General features: G+C 36.9%; 1 protein-coding gene across 1 annotated transcript in view; it reads left to right on the forward strand.

Annotated features, from left to right (window-relative positions):
- The window catches only part of C2CD5 (C2 calcium-dependent domain containing 5), a 74,469-nt gene that overhangs the window by 39,211 nt on the left and 14,926 nt on the right, over positions 1-20,332 (forward strand). Inside the window, exons 11-14 of the mRNA XM_010003012.1 lie at positions 12,597-12,711; positions 14,393-14,488; positions 16,213-16,404; positions 19,298-19,484. Coding sequence (XP_010001314.1) covers positions 12,597-12,711; positions 14,393-14,488; positions 16,213-16,404; positions 19,298-19,484 — 590 coding nt within the window. The remainder of the gene's footprint in view (positions 1-12,596; positions 12,712-14,392; positions 14,489-16,212; positions 16,405-19,297; positions 19,485-20,332) is intronic.

Consider the following 20,332-nt stretch of genomic DNA (forward strand, 5'->3'; position numbering starts at 1 on the left):
GGGAAAGAGACTTACTTATACAGTTGGGATCATGTCAGATATGATTTTTTTTATTATTATCTTTTTAGATAATTGCCTTTTTTGTCGGTTGGTTTGATTTGGGGGGAGGCTGTTATTTAGTTTTGTTTTGCATGAGCTTGCACTTACTTCAAGGATGGCTGAACCTGTGTTAATATAAGGAAATTGATGAATATGTTCTAAATTATAGATACAAACATTTTCTGAGCAATGGAAAGTAGATAAGGAGGACTATTTGTTTAAAGAGAAGGATAGTATGTAGTCCAGACTTTGTTGGTTCATAAATCTTGTGTTGTAAAATGCAATCAAAAGCTTGCAGGACTTATGTAGGATTTAATCCTACTGGTTAGGGACCAAGTAGATTATGATCACATTCTTGGAAGTGTGTTTCTTTTGCAGTACTAGGTATGTTGCTGAATGAAGGAGATGGGAGAAAGTGAGATTGTTAAATATGGTGCAGGATGGATAGTAGAGTTGCAGATTATGTGCAAGTTAACTCTGTCTTACACTACAATGACAAATACGCTGAGCAGATGTGCTGTCATTGAGAAACCAAAGATCAGAATTTCTATTCGTCTCCCACTTCTACAGCTTTATTCCCAACTTGCTGGCTAATACTTGACCTGAAGGAGAGAAGGGATTTATACAGCTTACGGAAAACACTGCTCTGTCTTTATGTTACATTCACCTTAGCAAGAATGTAATCACAACCATAAGTAAGCTAATTTTTTATTTATTTTTTTTTAAATGTTCAGGATTCATTTAAGCTTGCTAGTAACCTGTGCAGCACAGAAGGATGTTTGGTTTTGCCAGTTGGCAGGGAAGCTTGTTTAATTGTGTTAAATTAGAACAGGACCATCTGATGGTGGTGAAAAGTTAGAGATTTCAAGATGCTTGAAAATCAAAATGTGGAAATAAAGACTGAATGGAGAAAAAGCCACTTAAACATTTGGAACTGCATGTAGTTCAGTGCAAAAAAAATTGTTTAAATGTTTGCAACGTTATAAAAAGGTGATGATCAAGATGAATCTGCAAAATAAAAGTAGAGAGACAAGAGCATGAATTCATAGAAAAGAGGGCACATAATACAGTGGAAGAAGTACCCTGGTGCTCTCTTTGAAAAAGGATGTTAAAGAATGTACTATAAATACAGAAACATGAAAGGAGTTCTGCATCCAGAATATTGGATCTTTATTAAAGTTTCTTCCTGAGGTTAAATACAGGGAAGAAGGGTTCCTTAGGAAGTGCAAGGAACTTGTTCAGTAGAGACTGCTTTTGCATTCGGCTGTTTCATAGCACTAAAATATGCGGTGTTCTCACATAATTATGTTGTTAAACTCCTCATTCGGGGAGCTGCTTCAGCAGTGATTCTTCAGCTCTAATAGTCAGAAACACAGAAGGAGAAAAGATTGTTAATCAAATTACTAAGGATCTCTTGAGCTCCTGTTTGTTATCCAGACTTGCTGTTCGAGTGGGAAATTCCACAGAACTAGTTTTGTATATGAGGAAATGCAAGAGGAAACCTTGAATATGTTTTGCTTCTGTAACTGAATACTACTCTTTCACAGAAATACAAACATACAGTGAATGTGCAAATTACATTTCATACTGCTGTCTGGAGTGGAAATGTGGCATACTTGTAAGAATATAGTATAAAATGTCAGTGTTTTTTGTTAGTGGTTAATGTAGCTATCATTCAGAACTAGTAAAAACCCAACATTTTAGGCTTGACGTCTGGCCCTTTCTTGGAGAATTTCCAGGTTGATTTCTTGTACATGAGTATGTGTTGATGCGATAGTGAGAGGTTAAGGTAGTTGTCAGAAGCTTTTTTGAACAGAATGAGGGATACAGTGTTTTTCAGTAATATTTTACTCTGCTTTTGTGCAACCTTTCCAGAGGATTGGAAATTCCTAAATGGAGTTTGAATATTTTTTTCTGAAGCAGATGCACCCTTATACTAGTGAAATAATTTTCTTTAGAACTGTTTTGGTTTTGGTTTGGTTTGGTTTTTGAGATGAGTTCTGGGCAGTTATTCATGTAACTGAGCTACAGGGGGGTTGTCCTTTAGAGTTCTGTGCCCAGTAGTAAGTAATTCTATATAGTCTGTTCATACTGAATTAAAAGTCTCAGTGAAATTTGGCTAGTTGTGTGAAAGCCATTATAGACTTTTCACTGCACAAATGCTGTAATAAAGCTGTTCCTTATTGCACCACTACAGATAGTACATGAGAGAGAAAATGTTGGTCTTGTGGAAAATTGTTATTCTTGCACATAACTCCTGCAAATTCAACATATGGGGCTTGACTAAAACTATTATCTTGATATAAATTCCTTCATGGATTACAATTACTGTTTTTAGCCTTATAATGTATCACTCTTTGGTTGCAAAGATATAATTGTACAACTTCTTGCCTGGCTCAAAATAGAGAGAAAACTAGAATGTTTCTAGTTGAAATAACACCTTCCTAAGTACTACATAATTACAGGTAAACATGTCCTTGTAAAATGTCTACAGATAGTAGGAAATTGGCAGATAACACAAGTTCTAACTGACCCTAATAGGGTTACAGAAATAATTCTGTTTAAATGTTAATTGGTAGGATCGTTATCTGAGCTGAATTAGGCTAAACAGGTTTTCCTGCCACGTGCAAAGACTGAAGTTTTTCAATATGCCATGATTCTTATAAAAAACACTTTTTTTTTTTTTTCTTGTCCAGTTTGTGCTCTGAATTCTATTAGCCAGTGCACTAATATTTTTCATGTTCTTTTGTAAGTTTTGAGGCTTTGGTCTCTCTCAATGCAGTCTCCTTGAGGTCCTGAACTCACTCCAAAACGCACTGTAGGAAGGACTCCTTGGATCCAGAGGTTCAGAGAGGCTTCTCTGACTAATTTGTCTCAATATGAAATAAACAGTTTTGAGTGTATAGAAATAATGAATGCAGAGGTTCTGTTAATGTAGCAACTAAATGGAGTCTAAACAATGAATAGGAAATACAGAGGCAGCATAATTTCATGGCAAATTGTGCCATCCTGTTTCTGCAGTTGTGCAGAAAGGTAGATAGTCTGTGGGGCAGTTGGCCAGAAAGTGGCAACCTTATCTGTGAACATCTATCTGTGTGTATTGAGCAGTTAAGTTTTTTGTCTTTAAAATTCTGTATGTTTCTTTCAGACTGTGTTAGATAAATTAGTATTATTGATGCTTGTTGGAGGTTCCAGCTTGTTTAAAGCTTTAATACTTGTTAATTTTGTGATACGAGGTATAAAATGTGGTTTAATAAGGCCTGTCTTGTTGCAGCACAGTGTCGCCAGGTTTGCTTAATAGCCCCTTTGTTGCTGTAGTTTGAAGATGTCCTTTGAAGATTGCTCATATTTTTAAATAGGTTGTATTTATTGTGCCAAGATGACAAAACACCAGAGAGATAGGAGGTGGAGTAAGTAGTTTTATTACTGAGTAGCTCTTCAAAGTGGCAGAGCTTGCCCTTGCTACTGTAATAGGATCAATTAAAAGAGATTCCCAGATCTTCTTTAGCATCCCATTCATCTTTCCGTTAGGGTAACCTTATGCACGGCTGTAAGGACTTCACAATTCTAGGATGAATGACCAAAATAATAACTAAAAGCTGGTCTGGTTACATGTTTAGGCCTGGCACACTGATTTCCCAGAGAGAAACCTATTTCCAGGATTTAATATTTTGTTATGTCTGGGCAGTGCTTTTGACCTTTTAGAATTCTGAGGAAGTATGGTAAAATGTAAACCTTTATTTTTAGGTGGTTTTTCAATAGTTTATTTATTTATACTTCTTTCCAGCTTGTGCTGTTCCTATCAGGCCTTTGTCTATAACGAATAGCAAACTTTATCAGATATTTTACTGTTATAGCCAGTATGTTTAAATCTTGGTGGTATTTACAGCAGATTTTGTTGAACTAGTTTACAGGAAACTGTTGCCTCAAAGATTACATTTACTATTTAGAGAAGGTTAAATTATGCTGTAGTCTGAGGGATTCTTCCATATTGTCTTGGTTTATTGGTCAGGGTGGACCGCAAATTGTGAACAGAATTGCTCTCTCTTACCCCCCTCCATCCTCCCAAAAGAAGATAAAAAGGGAATAAGGAAGAGAGACTTCTTGGAAATCAAAACTGCAGCAGGTTTACTGGAACATGGAAAGGGCAGTAACGTGGGATGAGGAACAGAAATATACAATTATATACAAACATACACAAAACGAATCTTGATGATTGCAGAGATAGGTGGGGTCCCTAGTGGCAATACCAACTTGAGAGAGGGGTCCATGGCTCCTCACAGCACCCAGTGGATTTGGATTCTGCAGAGCATGTACAAGCTGAGAAGAAAGCAGGAGCCTTGGAGCACAGCAGCTGCAAGGAAGGAAAGGCACAGGAAAAAAGGGGAATGGGCTTCTGGTCTTCCTGGCTTTTATAGAGTATGGCAGGAAGTGGGAGGGAATACTGACCCCTCTCCGTTTTGACCCACCTGAATCCTTCAGAGTCCTAAACACTCCCTCTCTAGGTCCCCCTATTGGTACAAAAAATTTGCCTGACCTACTCAAAACCATAACATATCCTTATTCCTATGATAAGTTACACATATAATTTGCAAGGTGTGACTGAGGTAATAGAATCATAGAATCACTTAGGTTGGAAACGACCTTCAAGATCATCAAGTCCAACTATTAACCCTACTCTACCAAGTAGAGTAGGCAAGTATGGCACTAAGCCATATTCCCAAATGCCATATCTAGGCAACTTTTAACCACATTCAGGGATGGTGATTCAGCCACCTCCCTGGCAACATGTTGGCAACGGGTCTGACAACCCGTTCAGTGAACAAGTTCTTCCTAATGTCTAAACCTTGCCTGGTGCAGCTTGAGGCCAGTTCCTCTTGTTCTAACACTATTTACTTGTGAGAAGAGACCCGCGCCTACCTCTTTACCTCTTTCAGAAGTTGTAAAGGACAATGAGGTCTCCCCTCTGCCTCCTTTTCTTCAAACTAAATAGGCCCTGTTCCCTCAGCTACTCCTTATAAAACTTGTTCTCAAGGTCCTTCACCAGCTTGGTTACCCTTCTTTGGACACTCCAGCACCTCAATGTCTTTTTTTGTATTGAAGTGCCAAAAACTGGACACAGTATTCGAGGTGTAACCTCACCAATGCCGAGTAAAGAGGGACAATCACCTCCCTGGTCCTGATGGCCACACTATTTCTTATCAGGCCAGGATCCTATTGGCCTTCTTGGCCACCTGGGCACACTGTTGGCTCATACTCAGCCCCCTATCAATCAGATCCCCCAGGTCCCTTTCTGCTGGACAGCTTTCCAGCCACTTTGCCCCAAGCCTAGAGATAGTGTAGAACAGTGCAGCTTTGCTTTTTTCATTATGAAGATCCCAGTAGTTATTATCTTTTTTAAATCTAGGATATTCTGTTAATCTGGGAAATTGTTTAGGTTTACCAAGCTGAATTAGTTTCTTAGAATCATGGAATGGTTTTGGTTTGAAGGGACCGTAAAGATCATCTAGTTCCAACCTCCCTGCATGGGCAGGGATGCCTCCTACTGCACCAGATTGTTCAAAGCCCCATCCAACCTGGACTTGAACACTTCCAGGTCCCTTACTTAATGATTCTATGATTCTATAAATTACAAATACATTGACTAACATCAGAGATTCAGAAGCTATGGAGAGTCTGTTAATTTTGTTTCGTAATTAAAGTAACTTCTTATTTTTTTTCTTTTGTAGGAAAAAACAGAGCATTCTTTAGCCTTCTAGCAGCCATGCAGTTTTTTTACTGGAATTTGAAAGTAGTAAAAGAATTCAGGAGTTTTCATGGGAGTGTTACTAAGAGAAACATTTTACTGCTTCTTCGTGTTGGGGTGTATCTTGATAGCAAAGCTAACATTCCTCAGTTAGTGAGCTGCCACTGAAAAGAATGATGCTGCTTTTCCGTATGATTTCAGTCCTGTGCTCTTGCAGTTTTGTGGTCATGTAGTGATTTGACCTGACTGACCCAATAGACAACTCACTCTGCAAACAAATAGTTTTGTGTTTAGTCAACCAGCTATAATATTCCAGCCTGTAAATGCATGAAAGCTGGGTGCAGCTGTAATCCTAAATGTTCTTAAAATAGTTTCTTCAGTAATCAGAGAATTTCTTAAACATCCAAACTTGAGCCTACTTTCTTGCTCATTCAGCAATTTTGGCTTGACAAACATGCGTGCTGACCCCATGTGGCAGAAAAGCATTGATTCAATACTATTCTCCAGGCTAGGTGTTTCATCTGTAGTTTAAGCTTTGTAGGACGAGGTGTACCTGTTTTCTCTGGTGTGGTTGCACTGTTCTCTGCTGTTCCAGTGTATCCTACTTTTCATTTGATAAATCCCAATAAACTACTTCCTTCAGTTTCTGTGTTATAAGCAAAGTTTAATTTTCACATCTTTTAAAGATCATAAACTCAGAGTTATTTTGGTTAGAGAAGACCTTTAAGATCATCAGTTCCAACCATTAAGCTAGCACAGTGCCAAATTCACCAATAAACTATGTCCCTAAGCACCACATCTTTTAAATAGCTCTGTGGATGGTGACTCTACCACCGCCCATGCCTGACAACCCTTTTGATGAAGGAATTTTTCCTAATATCCAATTTAAACCTCCCGTGGCACACATTGAGGTAATTTCCTCTTGTTGTGGCTGTTACTAGATAGAAGAGACTGACCCTCACCTTCCTACAACCTCCTTTCTTTTCCTCTGGGCAGCTTTTCAGCCACTTGTAGGACTGCATGGGGTTGTTGTGGCCCAAGTGCAGGACCTAGCATTTCACCGTGTTGACCTTCGATCCAGCCTCTCCAGGTCCCCCTGTGGAGCTTCCCTATCCTCAAGCAGATCAACATTCCCACCAAGCTTCATGTAATCTGCAGACTCACTGAGGGTGAGTTTAACTCACTTAATCCCCTCATTCAGGTCATTGATAAAGTTATTAAAGATGACTGGCCCCAACACTGAGCCCTGGGGAACACCACCTGTGACTGGCTGCCTACTGGATTTAACTCTGTTCCCCACCACATCTCATTTCCTTACCTATTTAATGGATTGTAGTTGCTGTTGCCAGGCTGTGTAATTCTTCCCATTAATTCCTATTAACTGGAACATATATTAACACTCAATCTTTAAGCAGCTACAATTGTTTTTTGTTGTTTTTTTTTAAAAGGAAATGGGAAGAAAATCTCATACAAAAATTTCACCCCTTCCCATTAAATTGTGTTTTTATGACCTAATTTGTCTATAATAATATACTAGGGAAAATTTTATGGTTTTATGTATGTTTTCTACCTAGTACAAAAAGCCTTTTTACTTTTTGACATGGAAATTAAAGCAAGAAGTTTCTGCAAACAGTAGGACTACTGGAACTATTTTTCTGGTGGATTTGATTCTTCAAATACGATGAATATAGTGCGTATTTCTAAAAAAGGATGGAGTGGCCTTGAAAAATCTTTTAGGTTAGACTGTTGTAGCTTTAGTTATTTGCTACTCAATTTTTGTGTTTAAACTTTAGAGACAAGAGGATTTGGCTTTTTGTACACTCACTTGTTAAATATTTTAGAAAGATGATAGGAAACATCAGTATTTATGGGATAACCAGAGAGGATTAAACTGAACCTCAAGGTCTGGGGAAGGATGCCGATCAACCTAACAAAGGTGTCTCCTAAAAGAACCCAAACAAACCTACAAAATACCCCCCACACTTTTTTTCCAGATAAGTTGATGAGTAGGCTTTAATGAAAAAGATAAAAGAATAAGGGGATAAGAAAGGTGTGGGTAATGGCTCTGCTTAGTGAAAGACTCAAAGATTGAATTAGAAAGAGTATTATTGGTGTATCTATTACCAGTTTTGATTGGTCATTTATAGATTGTTAAACCTTTCGTAGTATGATTGTTCTCATTTTAGCATGTTTCATGATAAATGTAAACATTTACTAAATTATGCAATATTATAATAGGTTAAAATGAATCATAAGGTTCCTGCATCACAGTATTTGTCTCAAGATGTCTAGGGGTTCAGCTTTAATATAGCAACTCTTGAATATGATCTGTGTAATCAAGAGATCATTTGTCTTAATTTTTTTTCAGCTCTTAAAAATCTGTGTGGACTAGCATAATGCAAATTCTGGATTAATCTTGAAAGACCCTGTAGAAGTGAGCAAATAGCTTTGGAAAGGTGTCACTTCTTGTGAATCAGAAAGTATTGATAGTGTCTTATCTCTAGGTATAGATTCGAACAGGATGTTATCCCATTAACAATACAGCCTCACAGAAATCAACCTTAGATTTCAAAGGGAAGAGATAGGTGAATTGGTTGGGGATGGAACTGACTCAAGAAACATTTAGGGCACAAAAAAAATACAGTGCTGTTTGTATCTTCTAAAGTTCTCTAATAAAGTAAGTTTGGGAAGTTTCAGTTGGAGGAGGTTGGGAGTTGACAACATTTTTATAGATTACTGTGCTGTCAACAGTTCCTCAAGTCTTTTAACTCTAGAAACAGTACGCCTTGCTTCCACTTTGTTATAAATATCATGCCAATTTTGAAACATGAATAAAAGTAGGTTTAATATTTAGTCTTTTGTTTCCAATAAAAGACACATAATAGCAGTGTAATTTTTGCAAACTTTTTCCCCGTCAAGTTGTAGATAAACCTTGCGATAAACTACTTAGTAGATTTGCTAGAAAAGCTTGTGATTGAGTGCCATGTATGCTTGCCTTTTTGCTTCCACCTAGAATCCAGGGCCATTACTTTCTGTAACCATTTCAGTGAGCTGCCATAGTTTTCAGTCTGTACTGTCACCTGATCCAAGCATGCGCCAAAATACCCACTGTTTCTGGCTACTGTCTGCTGAATCTGCTTTGCAAACCCTTAGTTCTTAAGCTTTTGCCTTAGCAAAAAAACAACAACAGACACTCTCATGGAGTGTACTGGACACATGCCATCCTGCTTCCCTAACTCCTCTAATTGTTTCTGTAAATCCTTAGCTTTACTAAACTTGTAAATGCTACAATGGCATCCCCATGTGAAATTGTGTGGCTCATGTGTCAAAAAAGGCTGCTTGTGAAAATACTTGTCAGAAGAATATGAATGCTACACATTGCACTGCATTCAGTTTTTGTATCAATTTATTATTGCAATGTCATGGTGTTTGATTTTAATTGTAGACAATAATTTTGTGTTTTAATAGGCAAAGGTAAGTTTGTGTTAACTGTGAATGTATGGTATTTATATATAAACTTACTTGTATTTTTGGCCTCTTTATGAAAGAAAAAGATACTGAATTAAATGTCTTAAGTAGAGGACCCAGTTTTCTTTACAAACACTGGTTTATGCATGACTTGTATAGAAATTTTTGAACTTATGCAATGAGAATTTGTTGGATTTTTTGAAAGATGCTGGGCCTGATCCTGTTAACACTGAAGTCAATGGCTGGAAAATTGTTCTTAAACAAGAATGAAAAAGATTTATTATATTACTGTAGCTAAAGTTTTGGCAATTCTGATGTTGAACAGATTCTCAGAGTAAAGGGTTAAATGTTGCCTTAGCAAAACAGTGTTGAGCAACCTCACAATTATATGTGCTTTCCATGATGATAAGGTGTTCTTGTAGATAAGTTAGGTGAGAGTTAACTCTCTTAGGAACTTCTTCCTAACCTTTAATTTAAGCCTACATTTTTCTGGAGGAAAGTTAAAATGCTTGCATAGAGTTTGGGACCCGTCACTACAATTTCTACCTTTTCTGTTCCTCTTCATCATATCTGTTCCCTTTCGACTTTTCATTCTGTTTCATTTTTTTACTGTGGCTTACACACCTTTTCAGTGTCATATTCTCATTTGTAATCTTATTGTTTATTCCTTAACACTTTCCTTCTTCATTCCCAGGTGCTTCACTTGTTACTTACTTTCACCTCCTTCATCGTGACTTCACATTTTCTTGCACTTTTGTTTTGGTCATAGAAAGCTCATCAGTGACAAGTAGGAGCAGTTTTTGCCAAATGGTACCTAAAAGTGTGAATAGAGAAGTGATGATTCAGTAAAACCAACTTTTTAATCTTTGTTCACGTCTAGAAAAAGTTTACTTCTCCTTTGCAGGTGTTTTTCTGTGAAGTACAAATATTTGTGTGGCTGTTCAGTCAATATTTATAGCCAGCTGCCTGTGATCAAGTCTAATTGAGAAAGTTCTGCGTAGTCAGTGAACCACTTTTCTACTTACTTACACTTCTGTTGTTGAGAAAAACCTCATTGATAAGCAATCTTCTTGTCCATGATTGGGTGGAGAAGGAGGAATTGCTCCCAATATCCATGTCCATTCCACTATAAAGAGTTAGTGATATCATTTACAGAATGAGCTTGTGCTCTCATATCTCCCATACAACTTCCCCATTTTGTCAGATATTGTAGCCTTCGCCTTAATGTGGGTTTCCAAAGTTATCCTGTTCACCTGCCACTACTGCAATTAACTGGTAGCAGCCTCTGTTCAGACAGAGTTGCACATGCAAAAGAGAAGATATTTTGCCTTCTCACTTTCCTTTGTGTACCACAAATGGTTCTCACAGCTGAGCTTGGAAATTCCATTTTTCTGAATGATTCTTAGCTTTCGAAAGCTGAGCAGTGTGAGACCTTGATAGCAGTTGCTCCAGCCATCTGAGTCAGGATTACTATATATCATCTCAAGCATTTCATTTTCCCAGTAAATGATGTTTTCATGTTGAGAAACAGTGAAGTGCAGTGCCTCAAGATTCTACGATTAATGCATTGAAACCTTTTGAAGGTGAACTCAGATATAATGGAACATGATTGATTGACACAGTTCATAAAAATCCTTAGTCTGTTTTGTGTCTTAATGTATATATTTTTGTACTGACTGTGGAGAACCTTCCTAAGAATTATCAGTGTAGAGTTTTTTTTTCCATTCAATGTTCATTTCCTAAAAGCTGGATAAACTCCAGTCTGCAAGTGCAAGGCTGCTCTTAGTCATACAATGCTATGAGTTACACAAGCATTAACATAAGAAGTTAGGTATAGTTGAATATACAAAACCTCTGTGCTATTTTTTATTATTTTTTAAATTACAAAATTATTGTTTTAGAAATCTGAAACCCCACTTCTAAAGAAAAAGTTGAGGTAAATTATGAATTAATACATCTTGCTGTACGATATTTTTGTTTCAGTAAATTTCAAAATATGCGTATATCTGCATTTTTCATTTTTGCTTGTCATGTTGTCAGAGAACCTAGTGTATGATACAAGATTATCATACACTGTATTTATAAATATTCCTTATAGTACAAGATTAGTTCCTAATGAGTCTTCGGTTTTGGCATTGATGTTTTCAATTATGATTTAGTAAGGAGATCTCAATTACTAGAAGTTTGTATCTGTGCAAAGTTCAGTTGTTTTCAGGGAAATTGTATAAGAATCTTACCTACCCAGATCCCTTTGTAGAATCTGAGTGCCTATTTTTTGTTGTTGTTTTTCCCCTTCATGTATCAACAATTAACGTAGTTTTGAAGTAAGTTCATTGGTGCAGGCAAACAATTTGGAAAGAAGAAACAGTTGACAAACTCTAATTATAAACAATACTAATTGACTTCATATGTAAAAAGCTTTCCAGACAGAAGCTTTAGCTCTGGGAAACTAATTGCTGAACAGTTACGATAAAGGCATCACATAAACTACTCTAGTAGCATTCTATTTTGCATTTTTAATGTAGTCTTCCAGAAAAGCCGGTAGGATACATTTTAACATATAACCCCGAAGACAATAAAGGTAATTAGATAAAGAATCCATTGGGGGCAGTGGAGGGAGAGAACAAAAAAGGTATGGTTGCCAGGATACTGAAGCAAAAAAGCATCAATAAATAGTCAACATACATTTTGTACTTGTTAATGTTGTTAATGTAGAAGTAGTTTCAAATGCCTATGGCTTCTCAAAGTCAGAAGTGCTGAAATAAGGATTACAGAGCTGAGTTTGATTAGTGATACAGTCTTGAACAAATACTTTAAAAATCAGGTTAAGAGAGAACTGCTTGCAGTAGGAAAAACTATTCCAAGTATTAAAAAATGTCAGGTGTATGCCAAAGTAAATAACAACTTTATTACTACAATTACTGTTTCATTACTAATACTGCTAGTTTTTCAGTGTTCCAGAGGATCTGTGATGCTTTATTGCAAGTTACATGCTGCTCTCATGTTGTTGGAAACTGACAGTACCATCTTCAAGTGGGTAGAGATTGGAGCAGTATCTACAGTATTTTGGTATTATCTGTTCTATGGACGACAACAACAAGAATGCAGTAATTTGTCAGAACCTGTTCCCATGGATGACAAACAAGAAAAGAAGAAAAGTAATTTTAAAAAAAGCCATTAGTGTTTGCTTGAAATAAAATTGTGAAGAAATCAATTTTTTTAAAAAGTGTCCAGATACAACAGAACACTTCAATATAAAAAATTCAACTTTTCAGATTAATTGCATGAAGCTTTAGGTTGATATAGTACAGAATAGTGAACTCATTTATACTTTGTCTTTCAGATGAACCAGAGACACGAGATGCATGGTGGGCAGAAATCAGACAAGAAATAAAATCCCATGCCAAGGCATTGGGTTGTCATGCTGTAGTGGGCTACAGTGAATCAACTAGCATTTGGTAAATCATTATGATTATTTGATTTTCAAAATGCTGCAGAAAATTGATTTCATCTTCTATGAATTAAAAATTATTAATTATTTCAGCACAGTTGTTGGTACTGTCTAGTATACTTACTTGGAAGATTGCCTTTAAGTAACTTTCTGGGATTTCAATATGGTGATTTTTTTGTTTAATATTTTGGGGTTTTATTGATTTTTAAGTTTTTTCTTAAAGGTTACAATGAATATTACCATTTTTTTATTTACTTTTTTTTTTTCCAAACCTATGTATTTGCTGTTGTAGTAATTACTAATTTATCTATAAAGTTTTCTAAGCCTAATACATCTAAATGCTTAAAACTGTTCCTACAAGTAAATGTATTACAAATTCATTATTGGGTAACAACTGGCAGACTAGTACATAGATAGTAAACTTAAGTCGCGAGTTCTTTACTAGGAATGTATTACTAGTAACTTAAGATGCTAGTAGAGTAGGAAAACAGGAGAACTTACTTTACAGGCAAGGTATGGTTTATATTCCTTAGGCTGTCTTGTCTGGTTGTATCCTGTCTTGGTATGTTAAAGACCATGTTTACCTCAGAACTGTAATTGTGCAAGTTTACATCACTGAGGGGTGAACTTGCATTAGAAGTGGAAGATTTATTCCTTTGGTTGTCAGTCTCCCAGTAAAAAGCATGAGTATTTTGTAAGTTTTTTCCTACCTTACTATGGGGAAAGAATATACAGAGCATAGATAGGCAGTGAATTATTTGGTTATTTCACACTTTCATTTTTTCTTAAGGAACTTAATTGGTAGTATTTGAACAATGATAAAGTAGTTTATTAGAATTCCTATGCTTACTTGCCAGTTCAGCTTTATTCCATGCCTAAAGAGCATTGCCCTGTCTGTAAATACTGCTCTGCCAGACATGTTAGATATAAAAATTATTCTGGGAATAGAAGCAACAAATAAAAAAGGTACATGTATCATTCTAGAAAATGTGGGCTAGCTTTTCCATGTATTTTTTAATAATACAGTATTTTAAGTACTGAATGTTAGAGATTTGAGTCTTTTTTAACAACTTCAGATATAGTAAAAGCTCTGTGATTGTGCTTTGCACTTCTGAGAGCTTTAATTCTGCTAAATCAGGAATATGGTTAGTTTCTTTAAATGTTGTATGTACCAGTATTGTTCATAGTCAAATTTTACTGTTTTGCTACTTTTTATCCTCCAAGAAGAACCCTTGTCAGTGTTGTGTTGTAACTCCACTTTGAGAGTGAATTTTTTTAAGGTGGTGAGACTCTCAACTTCCGTTTTACTTTGGTAAACGATTACACCTTATATTTTTTAATGTTTCTTTGCATTCATTGGTGGGCTCGATTTCTTTGCATTGTTAACCATAGTATTGAAAAACATACTTAAACCTGGTTAGCCTTTGTGATGTTACAGCATGTTATTTATTACATAGGGAAGAGCTCTTTAGTCTTTCTGTCCAATCTTTCTGCAACTCTCCTGCAGTGGTTTAAATACTAGAAGGGGATGGCTTGTGATATTTAATGGATAAAATTGCACAAATGCAAACAATTAGTAGCTATATTGAATTCATGGAGACTTTTGTACCAGCCTGTTAATCTAGTAGTTTTAAATAAAAGTAGCACTAAGTAGTAGGAATTAACTTTGTCATTCTTTTCTCTTATAGTGAAGAGGTCTGTATTTTGTCCGCATCTGGCACAGCAGCTGTACTGAACCCTAGGTTTCTTCAGGATGGCACCATGGAAGGCTGTTTGGAACAAAGGTTGTCATGGCAGCCTGGCTTCTTTTCCATAGGGTCAGAGAAGGGAGAGGTTGATTTTTTTCCTCAGAGCCAAGATAGTTCTTCTCTATTAGGGTAGGTTACAGTGTTACAGTGCAGGATGCGGGACCAACCACTTTACTGCTTTTCACTAACAACAACAACAACAGAAGTAATGGAACTCTGCACCAAATTAGATATTCTGTTTTAATTTTTAACAGTCTGAATAAGGTAACACATTTGACTACTAACCACAGATCATAACTCAGTTTTTTTCTTTGCTGCTCTTCAGGTATCTTTCTCAACTTTATATCACACTATAAAAAATGACAGATGTGTGATAAATTACATAAGCCAAATGCTGCTATGGCTGTCATGTGTGTATATATGCTCTCTATATACTATTTACAAGCTATATGGGAGATAAAGTAGCTTGGTTCTAAAACAAAGATGGTGCCAGATTCTTAATGAAGTTGTGTGTTTACACAGTTCAAGTTTGTAAGCAATATCATGAAATGGAAGGAAAAACATGAAATGTCACTATGTTTCCATTCTTGAAAATAAAATTTGAAGAATGAGTATTGACAGTTATTTTTTGAAAAAAATAATTAGATTAATGTATATTGGTAATATATTATGTGTTTGCCTGGGTAGACATAACATTTTTCAAGGGATTATTGTAGTTGTAAGGCTATTTATTGCTCATTATCACTTGTGTTACTTTTTCCATCATAACACTGCCAACATAGTACTGTTTATTATTACTTTACTTTGTTAGCAAGAAGCTAGTGTCTTCTTGTGTAGGTAAACATCTGAAAACTGTAGCCAGAATGGAGGAAAAGAAGGATTATATTCGTAATAGGAAGGAAAGATCTTTTTTTTGAAAATACATAGTTCGGTGATACTAGGAGCCTTGGCATAGAATAGAAATGCCAAGGGAAGGTATAACAGCTGAACAGAAAAAGCCCATGTTTGAGGCAAAATATATTTGCCAAAGTCTATGGCAACTAATGTTCCAGATCTGTCAGATTCACTTTAACAGCTTTTCAGAATTCACTAAGAAGAATTTTATATGTGAAACAATATTTTTGCAGTGATGAAGTTAGCTTTCCTTGTTTGTATTCTTAAAATGGTCATTCCGGGATATTTCTTAACAGTGGAGAGGGACTAAGTGTTCTAAGTGAATAACAAGTTTTGTCTAATACCTTATTTAGGAAATACCTTGCTATTAATCCTTCAATGTTAATATATGTTGTGCTACTTCTCGGTAGGATGGTTGGTTTGTTGTTTATGTCCTTCCTTAGGTTTGCATAGGTTTTGGACACAATCCATATAAAAGGCACTTTTCATTGTATTTGGTACAGCAAATTCTCTGTACAACTGTTGTACCATGGACTACATATAGAAATCATAATGTCTAAAGCCAGCTCAGTAATGTTTTAGGTTTATGTAAATCAATGGTCATGGTTTGTACTTTTTCTTTATCCCTGCATAACAATTTTCAATACAAGTTTTATTAATAGCATTTTAGCCCGTAGTGTGCAGCCTAATTTTATTCTTCTAATTCATAAAATGCAATAATTGTAATACTGGTATCATGGAGCAGGGTATAACTTCACTGCTTGATTTAAGTAGGTATATGTAGGTATTTCTAAACATGTTTGCATATTGATGATTGTTAATAAAATGCAGATGTTTTAAGTATGTTCTCCATAATGTATTTTTAGGATTGAAGATGCTTCACCACCAGGTTGTGGATTTTGCCATATACCATATGATGAATTGAACATGCCATTCCCTGCTCACCTCACTTACTGTTACAACTGCAGGAAGCAAAAAGTTCCTGATGTCCTTTTCACCACAATTGATCTTCCTGTAGAGGCAATAGTTATTGGGAAGGGATGTCTTATTCAAGCCAGGTACCTACCAAAATGTTTTCTTAGTAATGTTTTGAAGATTGTTGAAATAATTCCAGTTGCTAAAATCCAGGATGTTGAATTACTAGAAGTTAATGACAGTGTATGAGGGTACAGTAGGAGGAAGACAGCCTTCTTCCCCCCCTGTGTTACATGTCGTGTCAGTTGATGAACGTCTGGTAAGTTGTCCATGCTGATGGATGTTGTGGTTTTTATTTTGTTTTGTTTTTTTTTGTTTGGTTGTTTTTTTAAATGCTTATGGGATTTGCTGCATTTTGTTGGCCTGGTTGTAATAGTTTTCATTCTTTAACTTGCACTTTGGGACAGATGATGTGGTCAGATACAGCTATTGCTCAGTTGTGTTAATTTTGTGCTGATGTCTGTAACTGAGCATCATCTCTGTAGAATTTTTGGCTAGGTCCAGTTTATGCTGTGGTCTTTGAATCTGAAAAAGGGAATAAGTTGTTTTACAGTGGGAAAGAAGGAAGGGTTACCTTTGTGTAGTCTGCAGGGGTGGACAACTGCACAGATAGAGAACTGGTTGAATGTTTGGGCTGAGTGGGTAGTGGTTTGTTCTTGGTAACCTACCTGGATGGTCATGGCAAGTATAATAGAGTCTGCAGGGAGACCTGTCTTCTTGAATATCTTAATGATGTGGAAGGGGTGATGGACTGCCTTCTATTCAAGTTTGCGAGTTACACCACAATGAGTACGACTGGACAGTACCTGTCGAGTTTTGTCCTCTTCTGAGAGCAAGACAGATATCAGAAAGCTAGAGCAAGTTCTGTGGAGGGCCCTCAATTGAGTAAAGAGAAGCTGCGGGTGCCAAATTTGTTTGGTCTGGAGAGAGAAATGATTCAGGGGGACTTAATAGCAGCCTGCCAGTACCTATAGGAAGGTTATGGAGTCAGGATCTTCACAGTGCTGCACAGTGGGAAGTGGTGAGACAGTGAGCCTACGTTGAAGCAATAGAGATTCACAGTGGATACGAGGGAAAACTCTTAACCATAAGGACAGTCAGGCAGTGGATCAGGTTGCCTAAGTGGTTGTGCAGTCTCCATCTTCTCAGGATCTGACTGGATAAAGCTCTGAGCATCCTAGTCTGGGCTCAGAGTTGACACTGTTGTCTGTACATGAAGTTGGACTAGAGATCTCCTGAAGTCCCTTCTCACCAGAGTTATTTTGCTGATCCTATGATTATAATTCTCTGACTCTGCTAGAGTAGAATTACTGGAGCTACTGTAGAGGTGCAATCTGTGCTCCTTCTTTGGTATTTTCTATATTATTGAACTCCAGCAACATTGTGGAAATTGACTTCTAGTGACAAAGAGTAGTCTCCAGTCTGTCTCTGAAGCACTTGCAGAGGTCTCGTTTACAATGGCCAGCAGGTAGATGGAGGTGATTCTCTCCCTTTATTCAGCTCTTGTGAGACCTCACCTGGATACTGTGTCCAGTTCCAGAGTCCCCAACATAAGGACATGGAGCTCCTGGAGAAAATCCAGAGGAGGGCCATAAAGATGATCCAAGGGCTAGAGCACCTCTCCTGTGAGGATATGCAAAGAGAGTTGGGGTTCTTCAGCCTGGGGAAGAGAATGCCCTGGGGAAACCCCATAGTGATCTTCCAGTACCTGAAATGTGCCCACAAGAAAGTTGGGGAGGGACTTCTTACAAGGACTTGTAGTGAGAGGACAAGGGGTGATAGATCAAAACTGAAAGAGTGAAGATTTAGGTTAGACATAAAGAAAAAATTACTTACTGGGAGGGTGGTGAGTCATTGGCACAGGTTGCCTAGGGAAGTTGTGGAAACCCCCTCCCTGGTAGTGTTCAAGGCCAAGCTGGATGGGTCTTGGAGCAACCCGGTCTGGTGGGAGGTGTCTCTGCCCATGCAGGAAGGTTGGAACTAGATTATCTTTAAGGCCCCTTCCAAACCATTCCATGATTCTGAGAAAATGTCTGTTCATATCACTAAAATATAATAATTGTAATTTGCTCTTCTTGAATGAAAATTTGTCACTTGTGTGGGTTTTGAATTTCAGTTTATGGAACTAAACCCAAAGAATGGAATATGACTAATATAATATAGGTGGAGATGGAATTTCTGGGCTCTCATTATTTTAAGACAAGTTTTTTTAGTGTGGTTAGTGTGTAAGCTGTGAGGACAGTAGCTTTTTTCTTTATTCCAAAGTATGCCTTGAATAATTGTGTTAGCAGGAATTAAAAAAGTTCTACCGGAAGATGTAATTTCCTGTGCTTGTATCGGAAATCTTTTAAGAGGTTTACAGCACCAGAATTAGATGTTTGCATTTGGGGTCTTACTAGAAGAAAAGCTGAAAATACAAATTTTTGGATAAGACAGTCTCAAGGAGTTCTTAAAAAGAGATGACACTTTATTATGCAGTTGCATCAATCAAGAGGAATACATCCTATCAGTTCTGGGGCTCAGTTGAAAAGTGCTATAGTAGCTCCCTTGAAATAATCTGGTTTTGGGAGGAGGTGTTTAATAAATAGAAGACAACTTGAAGTAGCAAAGAAGCTGTATTTGTTTTCAGTATATGCTTTGACTAAAGTAAGCAGGGCACGTCTTTAAAAGGGATGCTATATGATAGGAATATTTAGCCAGACATCTGGTGGTAGGTGGTAGAAAACTTTACATTGCAGTTTTTTGGTGTTGTTGGATGGTTGTGACTAAATCCCTGTATGAGGCATGTTGCTTCTGTCTGATAACAGTCCTTAAAAAAGTTTTTAAAAAGCAGGGATGACTTCATTCAGTGATGTAGAAAAATACAGTGTAATTTTTTAATTCTGCTTTGATACAGGAATATTTTGGGATGTTGCTGATGGTTGTGTATGGTTATTTTAACAAATTTACTTTATATGTTACCTTTTTTGTTCTCAGGTTATGCCGTCTCAAGAAGAAAGCTCAAGCTGAAGCAAATGCAACATCGATCAGTAATCTCTTGCCATTTATGGAATATGAAGTGCACACCCAGCTGATGAATAAACTTAAGCTAAGAGGAATGAATGCTCTGTTTGGGCTGAGAATTCAGATCACTGTGGGTGAAAATATGCTGATGGGTTTGGCAGTAAGTACAGTTTTAATCTTGGGACACAAAGATAGACAAGTGTTGTGGAATTCAGAGCAACTAGAGAGATTAAACTGTCATTTTAAGAATAAATGAAGTGATGGAAAGGAATGAGGTGTCTTTAATTGTTGACAAATAAGGACAGATCACCTTTCAGCACTATAAAAAGAAGATTTGAATCACTTGAAACTCTGCTAGAGAACAAGATTATTAGTCAAGGGGTGCGAGGAAAAGAAACTCTAAATGGTTTAATGGTATGAATTATAGAAAAACAATTGCGTTCTTCAAAGGTCCTGTCAGAGTCCCCTGTTCCTCAAGTTGCATTACAGTTCCATGACAAATGAGTTCAGTTAAGTCTCTCAATAAGTCTTTGGGTTATTTATGAACAAGAGACAGTCTGTTGTCTCTTCTTTGTTGGCACTAAAGAAGTAAGCGATAGATTGGAAGTGTCTTACAGATAGCCAGAAACTGTTGATTAACAGTATCTTCTAACCACGTTCTGTCAGGTGAGGTTAGAACGGTGAAGTATGCCACTTCTTCCTGCATCAGTGCAAGAGGATGGTTGGGTAGTATTGACTGACTTGCATGTTCTTTTCTTTGAACTGATGATCTATTTTCTGTAAGTAGCAGTGAGATTGTCACAACTTCAGTGATACTGTAAATGGGTTGGCTGAAATTTTAAATCCTTGAAAACATCACTTGCCTGTGCAAAATATACCAGGACAGAGATTTTAATTCATACTTTGTTTGGAACTTTTAGGTAAGTTAAGAGCTCCACTATGGAGAAGAGCTGTGAGGAGGAAAGAGTTTATTAAAAGAGCAAGTGGTGGGTTTTTTTAATAAGTGGA

This window comes from Chaetura pelagica, unplaced genomic scaffold (assembly GCF_000747805.2).
Source record: "Chaetura pelagica isolate M959 unplaced genomic scaffold, ChaPel_1.0 scaffold117, whole genome shotgun sequence".
Classification (NCBI taxonomy): domain Eukaryota; kingdom Metazoa; phylum Chordata; class Aves; order Apodiformes; family Apodidae; genus Chaetura; species Chaetura pelagica.